General features: G+C 41.1%; 1 protein-coding gene across 6 annotated transcripts in view; it reads left to right on the forward strand.

Annotated features, from left to right (window-relative positions):
- PACRG (parkin coregulated) overlaps positions 1–16297 on the forward strand; it is a 530120-nt gene that overhangs the window by 284259 nt on the left and 229564 nt on the right. For 5 of the 6 annotated variants that reach the window (XM_061428504.1, XM_061428499.1, XM_061428501.1 and 2 more), the window contains one exon: positions 6436–6585. In XM_061428504.1, coding sequence (XP_061284488.1) covers positions 6436–6585 — 150 coding nt within the window. Of the gene's footprint in view, positions 1–6435; positions 6586–6751; positions 6813–16297 lie in introns of those variants that run through there. The other variant, XM_061428505.1, reaches the window with a different exon arrangement.

Genomic DNA, 16297 nt, shown 5'->3' on the forward strand with positions numbered 1-16297 from the left:
AATTTGGAAATAGTGGTGATAATTGTACAATATTGTGAAGATAACTAATGCCACTGAATTGTATACTTAAAAATAGTTAAATAACACTTTATATTATATATATATATATATATTCTACACAGTAAAAATTAAAATACATTAAGATATCAAAATAAGAATGATTCAAACACTAGTAAACCTAACAAAGAGCTTCCCTTGTGGCTCAGCTGGTAAAGAATCCGCCTGCAATGCAGGAGACTCTGGTTCAATTCCTGGGTCGGGAAGATCCCCTGGAGAAGGGAAAGGCTACCTACTCCAGTATTCTGGCCTGGAGAATTCTATGGACTGTACAGTTCATGGGATCATAAAGAGTCAGACACGACTGAGCGACTTTCACTTTTACTTTCAAACCGAACAAAAGTACACGGAATCTACATGAAAAGTATTCTAAAGCTTTTCTGAGGAGATTAATGAAAGAAAAATAGGAACAGGTGAAGAAACACATGTTCCCGAATGGAAAGATGGCCATGGTTCTGGCTACGTGTTCTCTGCATTTGTTGGAAATTTTTATCAAAGTGCCAAACATACTTTTTAACCATATCAAATTATTCTAAATTTCATCTCAAAATGTAGATGCCAACAAAAACCTACTGTATAGCATAGGGAACTCAACTCAACGTTATGTGCCAGCCTGGATCTGGAGGGGGTTTTGCAGGAGAATGGATACATGTACAAGTATGGCTAAGTCCCTTCATTCAGTTCACCTGAAGCTACCACAACATTGTTAATCGGCTATACCTCAATACAAAATATTTTTGGCATTAAAAAAACCCACAATTTTTAAAAAAGAACAATCAAGAAAATATTGAGAAAGAACAAGGAGACAGGGCTAGAGTTCTGCTACATTAAAACATAAATTATGATCATGAAGAATAATATTTTAGGTAAGTATGCAAATTATGTTAATTAAAAAAAAAAGTAGTGTAAAAAAGAGTATTTTTAAATGCAATAAAGTCCAGTGTCTACATATGCCCATAGACAAGATAGGTCTCTATTGTCTGTATCTGAGCTTATATATCCCCATATTTTACTGTGTTTACATTCTATTTTCAAAATAAGACCATGGTGAAAATACACTTTATAACCTTTTTACTCAACTGTATCTTATAAACATTTTCTCATTTTTCAAATATTTTCTATTACAGATGACTTTACTCAACTGTATCTTATAAACAGTTTCCTATGTTTCAAATATTTTCTACTACAGATGACTTTAATAAGTTTATAATGTTCCGTTTTACAGATATACTAGAATTTGCTTAGATCAGTATTTTGAAAACATTTAGTTTGCCTCTCATAATAATTAATAGTATCGATAACATGCTTTCCTATAACTCTTCTGCACGGCTTCATCCTTCCTTCAATTAAATGCCCAGAAGTGAAAGTGCCGGGTCGAGTGCCCATGCATATTGCTGTAGCAAGTTTGTAATGGTTTTCAATACGGTGTTAGGAGAGGCCTCTTTTTCCAGGCCTACTTCCACCTTGAGTATTAAATTTCCAAAGCCTTTTTGTTAATATGATACTCAAAATTATAGAGAAGTGTTTCCGTTCATTTGATTATCAATGAAGTTGAAAGTTTTATAATAATAATTGTTCTCTTGTGTTTATTAATTTGTATATTATCTATTCATATTATTTGCCCGTTTTTTAAATTAACAAGTTCAATCTTTTCTTGGTTTGTGATAGCTATTTGTATATCAAGGATATTAACATTTATACCATATGTCAAAAAGATTTTTTAGAATTTGTTGTCTGCTTTTGCATTTTGTGTGGTGTATCCAATTTTAAAAGAAATAGAAATATTTCTATCTGATCTGCAGTAGTGAATCATATCTAATAGTAGAAAATGTTCTCACCTTGCAAAAAAGTCATAGCAATAATGGGTTTTATGCTTGAGAAAATCATACATGTAACTTATAACCATCTAAGATGAATACGTTTTACCACTTTGACTTTAAATTATTTTTCCCTTATTCTTCAACAATTTCTATATATCTAGAAGCTCTGTCTTGTTGATTATACTTGAAAGCAGTAAACGGTACAATAGAAATCCAATTTTCTGAATATAAAGGTTCTCCTGGTTGATCTATAATGTCAGTCGATTTCTCATGTTAGACCCTTTTCAAAACCTTAAATCTCGAGTTCAAAGTCCTCGCTTACATCTTGACAATTGCTTTCAGACCCATCAACACAAAAATAAACACATTTCTTCTCTTTCAAGCTACAGAATCATAGTCTCTTTATATCTGTTAACATACTTTTTCAAAAGAAAAGACCTTTGTTTCCAAAGAAACCTTTTTTTTTTTAATTTAATTCTATTGGGACAGTAAGAACAAAAAGACTTCCAATTTAATGGTATTTCTTAATTTCATGAGAATGAGGAAGAGAAATAGAGGAACTGACATGGGAATGAACAATATTAAAAAAAAAAAAAGAAAATCTCTTGGGTGAAGTTAAGGGGCTTTATAGTGCATTCGCGTGTGTTCAGTTCCTCAGTCAATTCCGAATCTTTGTGACCCCGTGGACTGTAGCCCGCCAGGCTCCTCTGTCCATGGGATTCTCCAGGCAAAAACACTGGAGTGGATTGCTGTGCCCTCCCCCAAGGGATCTTCCTGACCTAGGAGTCAAACCCATGTCTGTGACGTCTCCTGCATTGGCAGGCAGATTCTTTACCACTGGAAGCTTCGTACCCTGGCTCTATTTCACAGCTCCTGCAGAAGTTTTAGAGCCATTACCTGGTCATTTAGGATGACTCACTGTTCCATTTTAGACGCCATTAAGAGTAACATTTCAGGCATTTTATTGTGAGTCATTATCAATTCATTGACAGTTATCACAATCATGTTAATTCAGTTGGGGTTGCAATGAGATAAAATATCTTTTCCTAATAGCTATTGTTACATATCCATGGTCAGAGAGATTACTAATTTATCCCCAAGTGATCAATTAGTTATATATATAGGGATAAACTTATATGTAATAAATGTAATAAAATATTTAGCTGAATGTGTCCATGAGTCCTTTTTAAGGAGCAGAGTGGGATAGAGGGATGAATAGAGAGAAAAGGCAGAAACCTGGGATTTTAGGCATCTGATTCTATTTGATTAGTAAGACAAGATGAGACCTAGGAATCTTGTAACTTGAGGGAAAGTACTACAGCCTCACTCTCCTTTTGTGTACAGCTACATATACTCACATACTTCTTCCCACCATCCCTTGATGATCCCAAGAAAAACATATACACAATGATAAAAACCATTTGGAAGACTATTTCTTTGCTATCTTGGGCTTTGTTCCCACATTGCTAACTAGAACTTTATCCCTATGGGCTGGAGTAGACCTTATGAAAGAAGTCCTTTATCCAAAAGGAGGGAATCTACATGCCTTTCCCTCTCCTTCACGGAAGTACATCTACTCATCCCTTAGGTCTTCACCTGTGTCCAGGAGCCTTCCCTACTGTCCAGACTGAGCTGAAAGCCCATTTTGATTTGCTGTTTCAATACCATATCCTTCTTATGAAATCTCAGTATACTTGCAGGATTTGTCCAGTATCTCCTTACTTACTGTATTACCAGCTCAAACGGGCTGAGTACTCTGCCTTGATCACTTCTGTATCTCTAATTCCAAAAATAATGACTGGTACATAATGCATTCTCAATAAATATTTCATGAGTGAGGATTAAGTAAACTAATATATATAAAGTACACTCAGTTTAATTACTGGTATATAGAGGTATCCAATACCTGTTAATTACTAGTATATGAACAGAGATCTGTACCGTACTGAACCCTAGACATGTTGAACTTCATTAGGAAACTTTCTGAAGCAATGTCCACTGCCCATAATATTCAGAATGATGTTTCTGAGGGCTCCCAGTTCTCTTCTGTAAAATGAAGCTGAGTTAGTCAGTAGGGATCGATGACCTCTGGCTTCCTAAATAGACAAAGCAACTTTTCACTTGGATAAGACAGAAAAAAAAGGATCCCACTACTACGGGACACTCTTCCTGACCTCCCTCTCCAACTTCCCGTGGTTCTCTGAGGTGCCACTCTTGAGTGTCTCATTATTACAGCTTTTAGGCTAAATTATAGCATTCTATTTTTGGTTGTTTTTCAAAAGATATGGTATGGTCTGCAGTGTGTCTAAGTGCTATAATGATGAGCCATCATGCAACCAAATTCCATAGTTATATTTAACTTGGTTCTCTGAGTTAAAAGTCAAGCCATCCCTATTCATTGCATTCGTGTTTACTTTCAAACCAAACAAGAATGTAGTCTGAACTGGATCACGGGTTGTGAGGCTGCCCTGCGGTGGTTTCAGACCTCAACCCCCATTTTGTTGTTAGAGGGGATGAGGCTGACCACAGTTTATTCTAAAAAACTTCCTAGTGATTTCATAGGGAATAACTGTGAAACCAGTATAAGTGATACCTTATATTCTTGGATTTTTAATAGAGAATTTAATTTGGTTCCAACTTACCCTAAGAGGCACCTTTGTGCCTAACCAGTTTATACCAGTACTTTATTATTATTTTTTAGGATATGGTGTGGGGGAGACTCTGAAGTCTTTGAACAGGTGGCAAGATCATCGATTATGCACTGAGAAGGTTAATTCAGCAGCAGTGTGAAAAGACAGGTTGAGGGAGTGGAGAAAGACAGAAAGAAGGCAGGGAGGTTAGGAGGGCATGGCGGTGCTCCAGTGGAGAAGTTCCCAGGGCCAAAACCAGAAGAGGTGGTGAGGATGGAGCCCCAGGACCGGATGAGTGAAGGGGAGGGTGGGAGGAGGACACAGATTCAAGAGCCACCTCAAAAAGAAAGTAATAATAAGATGACTTCGTAACACGAAGGATGCAAAGGATGAGAAAGAGATCTTGGCCCTGAGCAGCTAGGAACCTGGCTGTATCAACATGGGGTAAATAAGAAAAAGATAAAGTTTGAGGGGGGGAAGCTTATCTTTGGAACAAACTGGATCTGAGGGGCTAGCAAGACACAGGCTCCTGGAAATGTGAGCTGAAGTTCGGGAATGAGGTGAGGACTGCCTCACAGGTGCCTTGACCATGGTGGTGTTCTTTTGGATAGCCTAGTTCCTTTTATCCCTCCATAAACGATACATACTTTTTAAGGTCATAGTCAGTCTTCTCTTTAGAAAGTAGAATATTACAAATAAGAGCCTCTAACTTTGTGCTGAAGTAGTCTCAGGCATGACCGTTTTATCACTCACCATCTTTGACCTTCTATAATTTGTGCTAAGTCACTTCAGACTGACTCATTGCAACCCTATGGCCTATAGTCCACCAGGCTCCTCCATCCGTGGGATTCTTCAGGCAAGAATACTGGAGCGAGTTTCCATTTCCCTCTCCAGGGGAATCTTCCCAAGTCAGGGATCAAGCCCATGTCTCTCGCGTCGCTTACACTGGCAAGCAGATTCTTTACCACTAACATCACCTGGGAAGCCCACCTTCTCTAATAAATGCTTTATATAGCTTTTCTATTTAAATCATGGAATTTTTAGCCATTTAAGAAAGTAAATAATAAGTTCTTATAGTTAAGAAAACTGGGACCAAGAAAGTATGGGGGAGCTGGTCAGGTTTACACAGCCAGTTATCTGCGGCCTGGTCCCTGGCCCTCTGCACTCCGCACTGGAGCAGGTTTCCAGACTGTGCAACGTGGGGGACGCCAGACATCTCACTGTCTCCTGTCCTGTCTCCACAGTACAGCTTGTACTGTGCCTTCAGAATTGTTCTTGTACTGTGCCTTTAAATTGTTCATTTGTATTCCTTTGGTCTCTTAAATCCTCCTAAAGTTCTGAACATTAAAAAAAAAAAAAAAATTCCTTTCACTCCCTACTGTCTTGAGAGTCTAAATACTGTCCCTTCTACCGACAGTATTCTCGATTTTTGTAACCAGTGTATAGTTTCTACTCAAACACAGTGTACCCAGTCCCTTCTTCCCCCTCAAGTGTTGGTTTTTTTTTTTTTTTTTCATGGCTGTGGTTTAAGCATAGCATGGACTGCTAGCTGAAAGGGACTGTTGCATAAAAATTGATCCCCTGTCCACCTTCATGGGGTCCCTTAACTCTGGTGATATGAACTGATCTTTTATCTTTCATGCTACCCAGCCATCACCAGCCTCTTCTCTGAAGGACAACGAGTTGCTTTCTTAGGACTGATGAGGAATCAGTGCAAGTTGGGAGAAGAGATATTAATAATACACAAACGAGATCCTGTTTCTTGCATTAAGAGCTATAAACATCTTTCCAAGCTGTAATTGTCAAGGCTCATCCCGTTGGCGATCCCCAGTAGAGTACAGTGTAATTAAATGGCCTACAGAACTGCTTCAGCCTAACACTGTAGAAATTAATGCTCTTTCTGGCTTGTTTCTTTTCCTACTGGATAGATGCCTTGAACCTACGGAACCGACAGGTCATCTGCGTCACTCTCAAAGTCCTACAGCATCTGGTTGTGTCAGCTGAGATGGTGGGGGAAGCGTTGGTGCCCTACTACCGGCAAATCCTTCCCATCCTGAACATCTTTAAGAATAAGAATGGTGAGTTACCCCAGGAGTCATAATGTCTTTTAAGCACTAAAAATGGGGGAGTGCTTTGAAGTAGAGTTAATTAGCAACACATTTAGGATTTATTATTGCATATAAACCAAGATCCACTTAGAGATCTAAACAGCAGAGATCTACCCCTTCTTCTCCTACTCCCTAGGGAAATAGTCAAATCAACAATTTCATTTATTACTCTTCACACGTACAGCTTACTTAGCACAGAAGCACTGAAGCAGTTCTGTAATCTTACAATAATAAAATTGTAAAGTTTTTAACTGTCTTTGAATATATTGGTAGGTTCTGAGTTTGTCCTTTCTCTTGACAGTAATTCTGCCTTTAGGTATTTTCTCTTAAAGTTACTTTTTATTAACTGCTGCTGCTGCTGCTAAGTCACTTCAGTTGTGTCCGACTCTGTGCGATCCCGTAGATGGCAGCCCACCAGGCTCCCCTGTCTCCAGGATTCTCCAGGCAATAACACTGGAGTGGGTTGCCATTTCCTTCTCCAATGCATGAAATTGAAAAGGGAAAGTGAAGTCACTCAGTCGTATCCGACTCTTTGCAACCCCATGGACTGTAGCCTACCAGGCTCCTCTGTCCATGAGATTTTCCAGGCAAGAGTACTGGAGTGGGCTGCCATTTATTAATTGATTTATGATGAATTTTAAAAACAATATTATTAAAATCTGGCACAGGTTGTTTGGAGAGTTTTAATACGTTCTCCTATTTCTTAAAAAAAAATAGAAAAACAGATAATCTTACTGTTACTTAGTTACTTAGCTGATGGTAAGTACTGATTTAAAAAATATATGCTGATGCATTTATTAAAAAAAATATCATTCGGTACACTTTGGAAAGCACTGGTGCACTCAAGTGAATCTGCTTCACCCAAACAAAGGTATGAGCAAGTCATGCTGACCTCCTGGGAGGCAGCGAATGTACGTCTGTTCATTGACAATGTGATTTTCTTTTTGTACCTGTTGAAACGATGTGAATCTAATTTTCTTTCATGTTGCTAACTTTGAAGTCTCGTATTTCTCATATGCACGGTGTAAGTCAACATTTGAAGTTAATTTCTGACAGCCCTGTAAATAAGTTAGTAATTTAGTGGAACAGTGGATGAAAACTTTGCAATATAATCTGCTTATTGTATAGAAAGGAAAAAAAAATCAAACCAAAAACTGCACATATGACAGTTTCCATCACAAACAAGTCCTTTGTTTGGAATCATTATTTTTCATATAATTCCTAAATTACTGTTAAAAGTCTCCTTATATCAGGCAGACTATTCAGGGAATCATGGGTTCATCAGAGTCTGTAGCTATCTTTCAGTAGCAGGACCTACTTGTATGTTGAATATTAAGCATGTTTAGTAAAAACAACTTCAGCTAGGGTTATAGGAACTTAAGAATGCTCATAATGGGATGAATTGATACACATTGCAAAATATTTAAGAACTATAGAGTTAATGTAGACATTTAGATGAGATGGTTACTCTTTCAGGAAAGTAAAAGTTGAGTGTTAGTAATTCAACCTTTTATGATCTAAACTGAAAGTTTTAGTTACAGCATTTCTACTTTGTGAAACTTGCTTAAGTATTCTTGATTCATAATTCATACTTTTACTGTCTAACAGCATCAAATAAGAGATAGAGATAAGTCAGAAATGCTAAAGTCAGAGATGAAAGAAGCATGGAATACCCACTCCCAGAAATCTAAATTATAGTCAACACTTCTGAGTTGTGTGATTCGCAAATGTTTCCTCAGTAACCCTCACAGGAGCCTGTGATATGTGGACCATTACTGTCTCCAGTTTTTCACTGTGACTCTTCTCCTGCGTAAGCGCTTCCTTCTGTGCTTGGCGGTCGTGAAAAGGGAGCACCAGAGTCTTTTCCACCTTGCTGGAGTGGGAGTAGGGGCTGCCCCCACATGGGCTAATGTCCGCCTGGTCCTTGGACCTGGAGCTGGAATCTAAGCATCATCTGTGTCTTTGTATAAAAGAAGAGAAACAGTGATATTCAAAAGGTGATTAGAATCTCCTCGTCCTCAAGGAACCCTGTAAAGAGTAAGTACAGCTGCCAGGAAGACAGATAAATCTCCTGGGAGCCCTAGACTGTTCAAACCAGTTGGCTCCCGTGTCTGCCTCGTTATATTGATACTATCAATACTTATTTAATTCTTTAACTTATAAATGTTCATATGCTTCACAAAAGAAGTGATTGGGTTTAGGAATATACCCCTATTTCGATTTTATCAAAATGGAGATTTTATCGTTTCTATCACAGCCTTAATTGGTCCTACACACAGCTAATTATTTTGGAACGTTTCTAAATGGAGGCACCAGGAATTTGACATTCAGCTATTTTTCTGGTTAATATCTTTCTGACATTTGAGGGGGAAAAATATTAGCTTCAGCTTCATTTTCTACTTATCTTAGAAACCTGTCAGTACGATGCTGGAATGCAGTTTGCTGTATTTCCGGAGGGTCCTATTACCAAATCGGAGCATTCTGGCTCTAAAACGCAAAACTATTCTTTAAAGTGGCTATTTCCACAGCTCCAATCCTGCCAGTAGAAGCTCATCACAGGATCCCCAATTATAACAGTATTTTCAGCCTAAAAACAATTTAGCTTTGATAGCATTTTAATAAATGTTGCTTCATGATTATATTTTATTCATATCCACAGAATCACATATACATTTTTATTTAAGCAGATGTCTTTCATGACAGATATATTTACCTAAAAATAGATCAGAAATTTGCAGCATTACGATTAGGAAAAAAATTTTCATTCTTAATTTCCGTGTTTCTGCGAGCGATTTCATTTTCTGTTTCCTTTTTCCCTACTTGCGCATAATCGATGTCTTGGTCAATTCATATTCAAAGATATATTTCTTTCCAGTTCTATAGCAAAATGTTTTTGAGACTGAGACCCAGTATAAATGACTGAAAGAAGGCATGAAAGGGGCTGTTCCTTCAAATACAGTGACCTTGTCCTTCTGCTGGTGTCCTTTCAAAGCACAAGCTTTAGCATAATTCGACTGCCTGCTCTTTTCTTGCAATTTCTGTCCTGTTTTCATGTCAGCTGGACCTTGTGTGAAATGGTCAGAGGGGCCGAACAGTTTGCCAGTGCACCGCCGGGCCAGCGGTCTCCCCAGGGGACCAGTGGGGATAAGCAGAACCCGGAGGAGCGGGTGACGCTGTTAGTGCCAGCCTGCGTCCCCAGCCCCACAAGATCAGGCCTGCTCTAGGACATAGAGTGGCTGGAATTTCTGTTTATGAATAACACACTTTCAAGGGTTTGTAATTAGACTGTGCTTAAAAAAAAAATGCAGCAGACAAGTGGGTGAACTGCAGAGTGGGATAAAGAGTAACATTTGAGAGCAGAAGAGATGTGACCTTGGGCAGATCGTGTAACTTCTCTGAACTTAAACTTCTTCATCTGCACACAATACTTTGATAACGTCTTTTCTGTGAGGTTGGCATGACAAATTGAGATCGTGGCCGCCCCTTCATGTGGGGCCTGGCCTTGACTGAGGATTAAACGGGAGAGTCATTACCATCTCACAACATTATGTGTGTGTGCTCGGTCGCTCAGTCCTTTCCCTGTGACTCCATGGACGGTAGCCCGCCAGGCTCCTCTGTCCATGGGATTTTTCAGGCAAGAATAGTTGAGTGGGTTGCCACTTCCTACTCCAGGGGATCTTCCCGACCCAAAGATCGAACCTGCGTCTCTTTTGTCTCCTGCGTGGACAGGCAGATTGATCAGTAGTGCCACCTGGGAAGCCCCAGACAACATTACACACACATACAATGTTATACACATATATGATATTGTAAACCAGTGTAGTGACACTGTATAAATTAGTACAACGCACAGGAGTAGGTGACTTAATGTATTATATCCCCTGGTGGTGGCTCGTCCCCTGTCCTTCTGTGGGCCTGTGCGTGAGGCATGACCCCTCATGCCCGGCTCAGCTGCACGTGTGTTTCACAGGACTCATCCTGCCTCTGATTGCCAACACCAGGTGGGGGCCAAATAAATTAAGGACTCTGTGACTCACTCAGCGATAACTGGTTCTCTAATCCGTCCCTCCCTGGATAACTCGAATATGTGTCGGATGTTTGGGGGTAGGTCCTTATTTTTAAAAGAGAAGCCAAGTGTGACAAGCCAGGGGTGACTGGATCAGGGTCCTCTTTGGAAGATGCAAACTAGCATCTAAGCTTGAACTTGTTTTCTTTAATTCTGAGTAATGAATCGTGGACATCTAAGATAGGCTGTCTTTCCAGTGACTGCTGTGGAGCAAAAGAGAGATAAGGGTTTCTATGACAGCAATCTCTTCTTCCTTTGTTCTTTCACAAACATTATTAAAGGTTTCAGAAAATGGAGATGGTGGGAATGCTCAATTTACAGCTTTCAGAGATGTAGCTACAAAATTAACGATGCAGTGTATTGCATTTGAGAAACATGAGCCAATAAACGGCATTAAAACATTTACAGTTAAAATATGGGGCTCTGCCAGCAGAGTAGGGTTTTCCAACCACCCTACTTTTCGGAGGCAATCCTTACTTGGGTACTTTTTTTTCTAATTGCGCCAGTAGTCCTGAAATAGCTTCTAGTGGAAACAGTTCGGAGATTCCATATATCAACAGCTCTAATAATACATTAATGTCATGTCACAGAATATGCAGAAGTAAAAGAAATAATGAGATAACATGCGCCCATGTGTGTGAACATCAAACAGTCTTAGATTTATCTATGAGTACTTCCGAAAATGTATGTTGTAGCCTATAGAAGTCCATGAAAAGAGATTTAAACTTTTCAACTCAAATTCAGACACATTAAATAACACAGGAAATAAAGCATTGAATTGAATTTTGGGGATTTTGAAAAGTTTGTACCAGATCTTTCACCCTGATATTTAACTAGTTTCTGAAAAATAGAAACAACTGTTTTCCACTAATAGTCTATTTAAACAGCTGCTAATGAGAACCTAAGAATTCCCAGTCAGCCTGTTTCAGAGTCTCCTCATGTATTTCTGTGAGTTCTATGGGACCTATTCTTATGGTCCTTTCAAATGCTGATGAACTGTTGAGAGCTGATTGTTTACAAAAAATTTCTTTAGTTCTTACGTCTTACAATTGACTTGCATAAAGTTTATTTCACAGAGCTTTTAATTTTGAATTAAGAGTCCCCCCGCCCCACGGAATTCTATACAAATTTTAGCACGATTTAGAAATTTGCTTCATGTTTTCTTCAGCGTCGTTATGTTTATGAAACTCGAAAGCCTTTTAATGTCCTAAGTTTACAGAGTAAACTATTATTAATAGAATACTACTCCACAATTCCTGAAAGGTAGATTTGGAATGATCAGGTATCTATGTAAACTCTCCTGAACTCTTCTTCCACTCAGACATAACTAGCTGGTCTGAAAAGAATCAAGGCGTCTAAGAGATGCCAGATCCACGTAACTGCCCTTTGATCTATGCCCCTCTCCAAATTTACTAAACTACACTTTATCAGAACATTAGTTTCATGGCCAAACTGTGTTGAACTTTCTTTTTTCTGTGCAGAGTGTGGCACACCAAGAAGAATCAGTTGCTTAATATGTGGTTGTGTGAAATGTATTCACTGACCTAGTCTGTATGACCATTACTTGTTTATCCAGTCCTATCCTAAACAGCCCCACTACTTCATGAGATGTTGTTGTTCAGTCACTGAGTCGTGTCCGACTCTTTGCCACCCCATGGACTGCAGCGCACCAGGCTTCCCTGTCCATCACTGTCTCCCGGAGTTTGCTCAAACTTATGTCCATTGAGTCAGTGATGCCATCCAATCATCTCATCCTCTGTCACATCCTTCTCCTCCTGCCCTCAGTCTTTCCCAGCATCAGGGTCTTTTCCAATGATTCAGCTCTTTGCATCAGGTGGCCAAAGTATTGGAGCTTCAGCGTCAGCATCAGTCCTTCCAATGAATATTAAGTGTTGATTTCCTTTAGGATGGACTAGTTTGATCTCCTTGCTGTCCAAGGAACTCTCAAGAGTCTTCTTCAGCACCACTTCATAAGCTAGCTTGTCCTATTTCCAAAGAGAAAATCACTCCCTATAGTAAGTGAAATATATGCCAGATATTACTATCTGGTTTATATCTCTCATCTGAACCACGCAGGATAATGTCTAGTCCCTTTTCCAAATGACAGGCCAGCAAACATCATATAAAACTTTCCTACCACTTCAATCTTCACTTCTCCAAGTTCAATGTCCTTTCTTCCAAGAATTCTTCACAAGATCTTCTAGAGGCCTGACAATCTTGCAGGATGGAGATGGTGGAGACATGCATCTGTGAACACTGATGGTTCTGCAATGATCCAAGAGAGCAGTCCCATGGGACAGAAGGTCCCAGGAAAAGAGGCTTCTGTGCCCTCACTTGATGCCCCTGTACATGGTCAGTCCATAAAAGCCCATCTTACCACCGTGAACTCTTACCATTATGCTGGTGGGCAGGCACGTACTTTCAGCTGCCTCCACCTGCTCTTCCCTGTAGACCGCCATGGTTGCCTCTGCCCAGAATAAACATTCTTCTCACTGTCTCTATATCTTGAAACACATGACCTGCTAGGATGATGACCAAGGGGATCAGAATCTGCTTCTGAAGGCTGTGCAGGCTGTGTAGGGCCACTGTAATGAATTACCACAAACTGAGCAGCTTAAATAACCAGAAAGTACTGTGTCAGTTCTGGAGGCCAGAAGTCCACACCCAAGGTGTCAGCAGAGTCATGCCCTCCAGGTTTTGGTGGTGGTGGTGGTTGTTGTTCAGTCGCTCAGTCGTGTCCGACTCTTTGCGACCCCAAGGACTGCAGCATGCCAGGCCTCCCTGTCCATCACCAACTCCCGGAGCTTGGTCAAACTCACGTCCATCGAGTCGGTGATGCCATCCAATCATCTCATCCTCTGGCATCCCCCTCTCCTCCTGTCTTCAATCTTTTCCAGCATCAGGGTCTTTTCCAATGAGTCAGTTCTTCACATCAGGTGGCCAAAGTATTGGAGTTTCAGCTTCAGCATCAGTCTTTCCAATGAATATTTCCTTTAGGATGGACTGATTGGATCTCCTTGCAGTCCAAGGGACTCTCAGTCTTTTGGGAAGAATCTGTTCTCTGCCTCTCTCCTCGATTCTGGTGGGTCCAGCCATCTTTGGGGTTCCTTGGCTTGTAGAGGCATCACTTCAGTGGCTGCCTCCATCTCCACATGACATTTCCCCCGTGTGTCTGGCTCTGAGTCTCATCTCCACTTCTTATAAAGACACCTGTCCTTGTCAGGCTTGGACTAGGGGCCCACCCTATTCCCATATGACTTCATCTTCACTTTACTAATTACATTGGCAATGACCTGATTTCCAGATAAGGCCAACTTCAGAGGTTCCAGTAAGGGCTTGAATTTGGGAGGGAGGTTCTTCAACTTAGACCAGGTAACTCTTTCCCAGAGTGTGTGGTGGTACAGCCCCATCCTTGATGAGTAAAGCCGGAGGTTTTGCATGCCTTCCATTCATTCCATCACATCGCCATCACTGAACCGGACCTAGCTGCTTAAAGCCTGATGAGAACTCCCTCTTTTATCAATGAGGAAAAGCTCTCTTTCTTTTCCTTTCATCAGGAAGTGAGTGCTTAGTTAAGAAAGGAAAGAGATCTAGGTACATTTGGAGTAGAGGAGATGGCAGGAAATTGATTTTTTTTTTTTTCCCTCTTTGGTAATGCTGCAAACTAACAAAGACAGTCAGCAAATGCCTTCACACTGGGTGCTTCCCGGGATGTCCCAGGCTCCCAAGGGCACTGCCACCACCCTCTGTGCAGAGGATCCCAGGCACCCACTCTAGGTGGCAGACTGCATCATCTGCACCTGTCCCTGCCCATCCAGCTGGGTGAGAGGGTCAGGCCACTCTGCCTGAATGTGGTTTGGATCAGTAAACAGGGATTCAGCTTGTGAACCAGGACAAGTGGGACACTCTGTGGAAAAGCAAGTGGCGGGGAGTGTGTAAGAGTGGAGATGTGGCGTCATATTTCTGGGGCGGGCACCCTGGCTCAGGGCTTGTGAGCCTGGACTGGTTGCAGAACTGCTCTGTGCGTTAATCTCCTTAATGTGAAAAGCGAAGATGTCACCTTCTTGTTGGGAAGATGACAAACAGCTTAGTGACCTGCAGAGAACCGTGGGCGATGATTTCGTAGAAGTGTGGGCAGCATGAGAGTAATGTGGGTGGATGATGAAACGTGAGTGAAATTGCTTTGCAGATTACCAGGTGTTAACCTGTAGTCTATCGCCTATCTCGCAAGATGGACAAAGTTATACATAGGTAGTTTTGTGTTCCCTCAAAGAAAGTGAAATTAAATCTATTAGAATTAATATAAGATTTTAGTGAGGTGATTAGATGAAAAATAAATATTCAAGAATCAATATATATTTTTTAATATGCCAGTAGTCAAAAATGCAATACAAAATTTGTTTTCTAGATGCTAATAGTTCCTGCTTGCAGAGATATTCCATCAGAGATAAACTTTTACTGTCCAGCTCTCCCTCCCCCAGAAGATAGTTCTCATTCCTCCTTTGGACCCCTCAGTTCACTTCAGAAGCAGGCAGAAGTATTTAATCAAAGGGCTTTGCCTTGGGAAACCAGAGATCCATCAGGAACTGCTTGCCCCGATGGAGCCTCTTTCCAAGACAGACACTGCTTTCAGTGTCTAAATAGCTTTTGTGTTTGTAGTTTCTCTGTATGAATCTTAACAATGCTTAGTCTCCAGGTTTCATCCTGCATTTGCTCCATCATTCTAGTTCCACCACTGCTCCCACCATGTAAGTTCACCTAAAGGGATCAGACTGTCAGAAGAACTCTGAACTGCAGACAAATTCAGCACCCAGGCACATCTTGATAGTCCTGGATCAAAGGCAAGTTTAGTGGATCAAGAACAATGTGCATTTTTAGTTAATCATAAAAAAATAAATTTCCATTCATCACTTCTAAACTGAAGTGGAGGATGAGATGGTTGGATGGCATCATGGACTCAAATGGACACGATTTTGTGCAAACTCTGGGAGATGGTGATACACAGGGAAGCCTGGTGTGCTGCAGTCCATGGGGTCGCCAAGACTCAGACACGACTTTGCGACTGAACAACAAAAGAGGGCCGCAGGTTGTGCGGAAAGAAAGGCTTGACGGGGGGCTGGAACTGAGGGGCCACCGTGCCCCACCGCCTGCTCACTCGAATGGGCCCCGTGGCCCACACCCTGGTCCTTGACCTCAAGAGACCCAGCCTCAGCCCAGGCTGAAGACTCCGACGAGACAGCCGGCCTCCCAGGAGCCTTCCGGGATCCCGCTCTGACATGGAGAACAGCGTCCTCCTCTGTAGGTCTTCCTGACCTCTCTCAGGCCGGCTGGATTCTATTTCCTGGCCTGCCCAGAGGCAGGGAGACAGCGGGGACAACCGGCCACTTGTTAACCTGTCGGCTGAGCTCTGTTTGCAGTGTGTGTTGTAGCCACTGGGCCCCCTCTGAGTACTCCACAGAGACCTACGGACTGAGGGATCTGATGCCAGCTGGTTCCCAGTCCTTAGCCCCCCACTGATCACTGGCACCTTCCTGAGCAGGAGATTCCACCAGTTCAGCTACGGCCTTTGAGATATGCCTCCAGATATCTGTGTAATATGCTTGAATGTATACAAAA

The sequence above is a fragment of the Bos javanicus genome, chromosome 9 (genome assembly GCF_032452875.1).
Source record: "Bos javanicus breed banteng chromosome 9, ARS-OSU_banteng_1.0, whole genome shotgun sequence".
Lineage (NCBI taxonomy): Eukaryota > Metazoa > Chordata > Mammalia > Artiodactyla > Bovidae > Bos > Bos javanicus.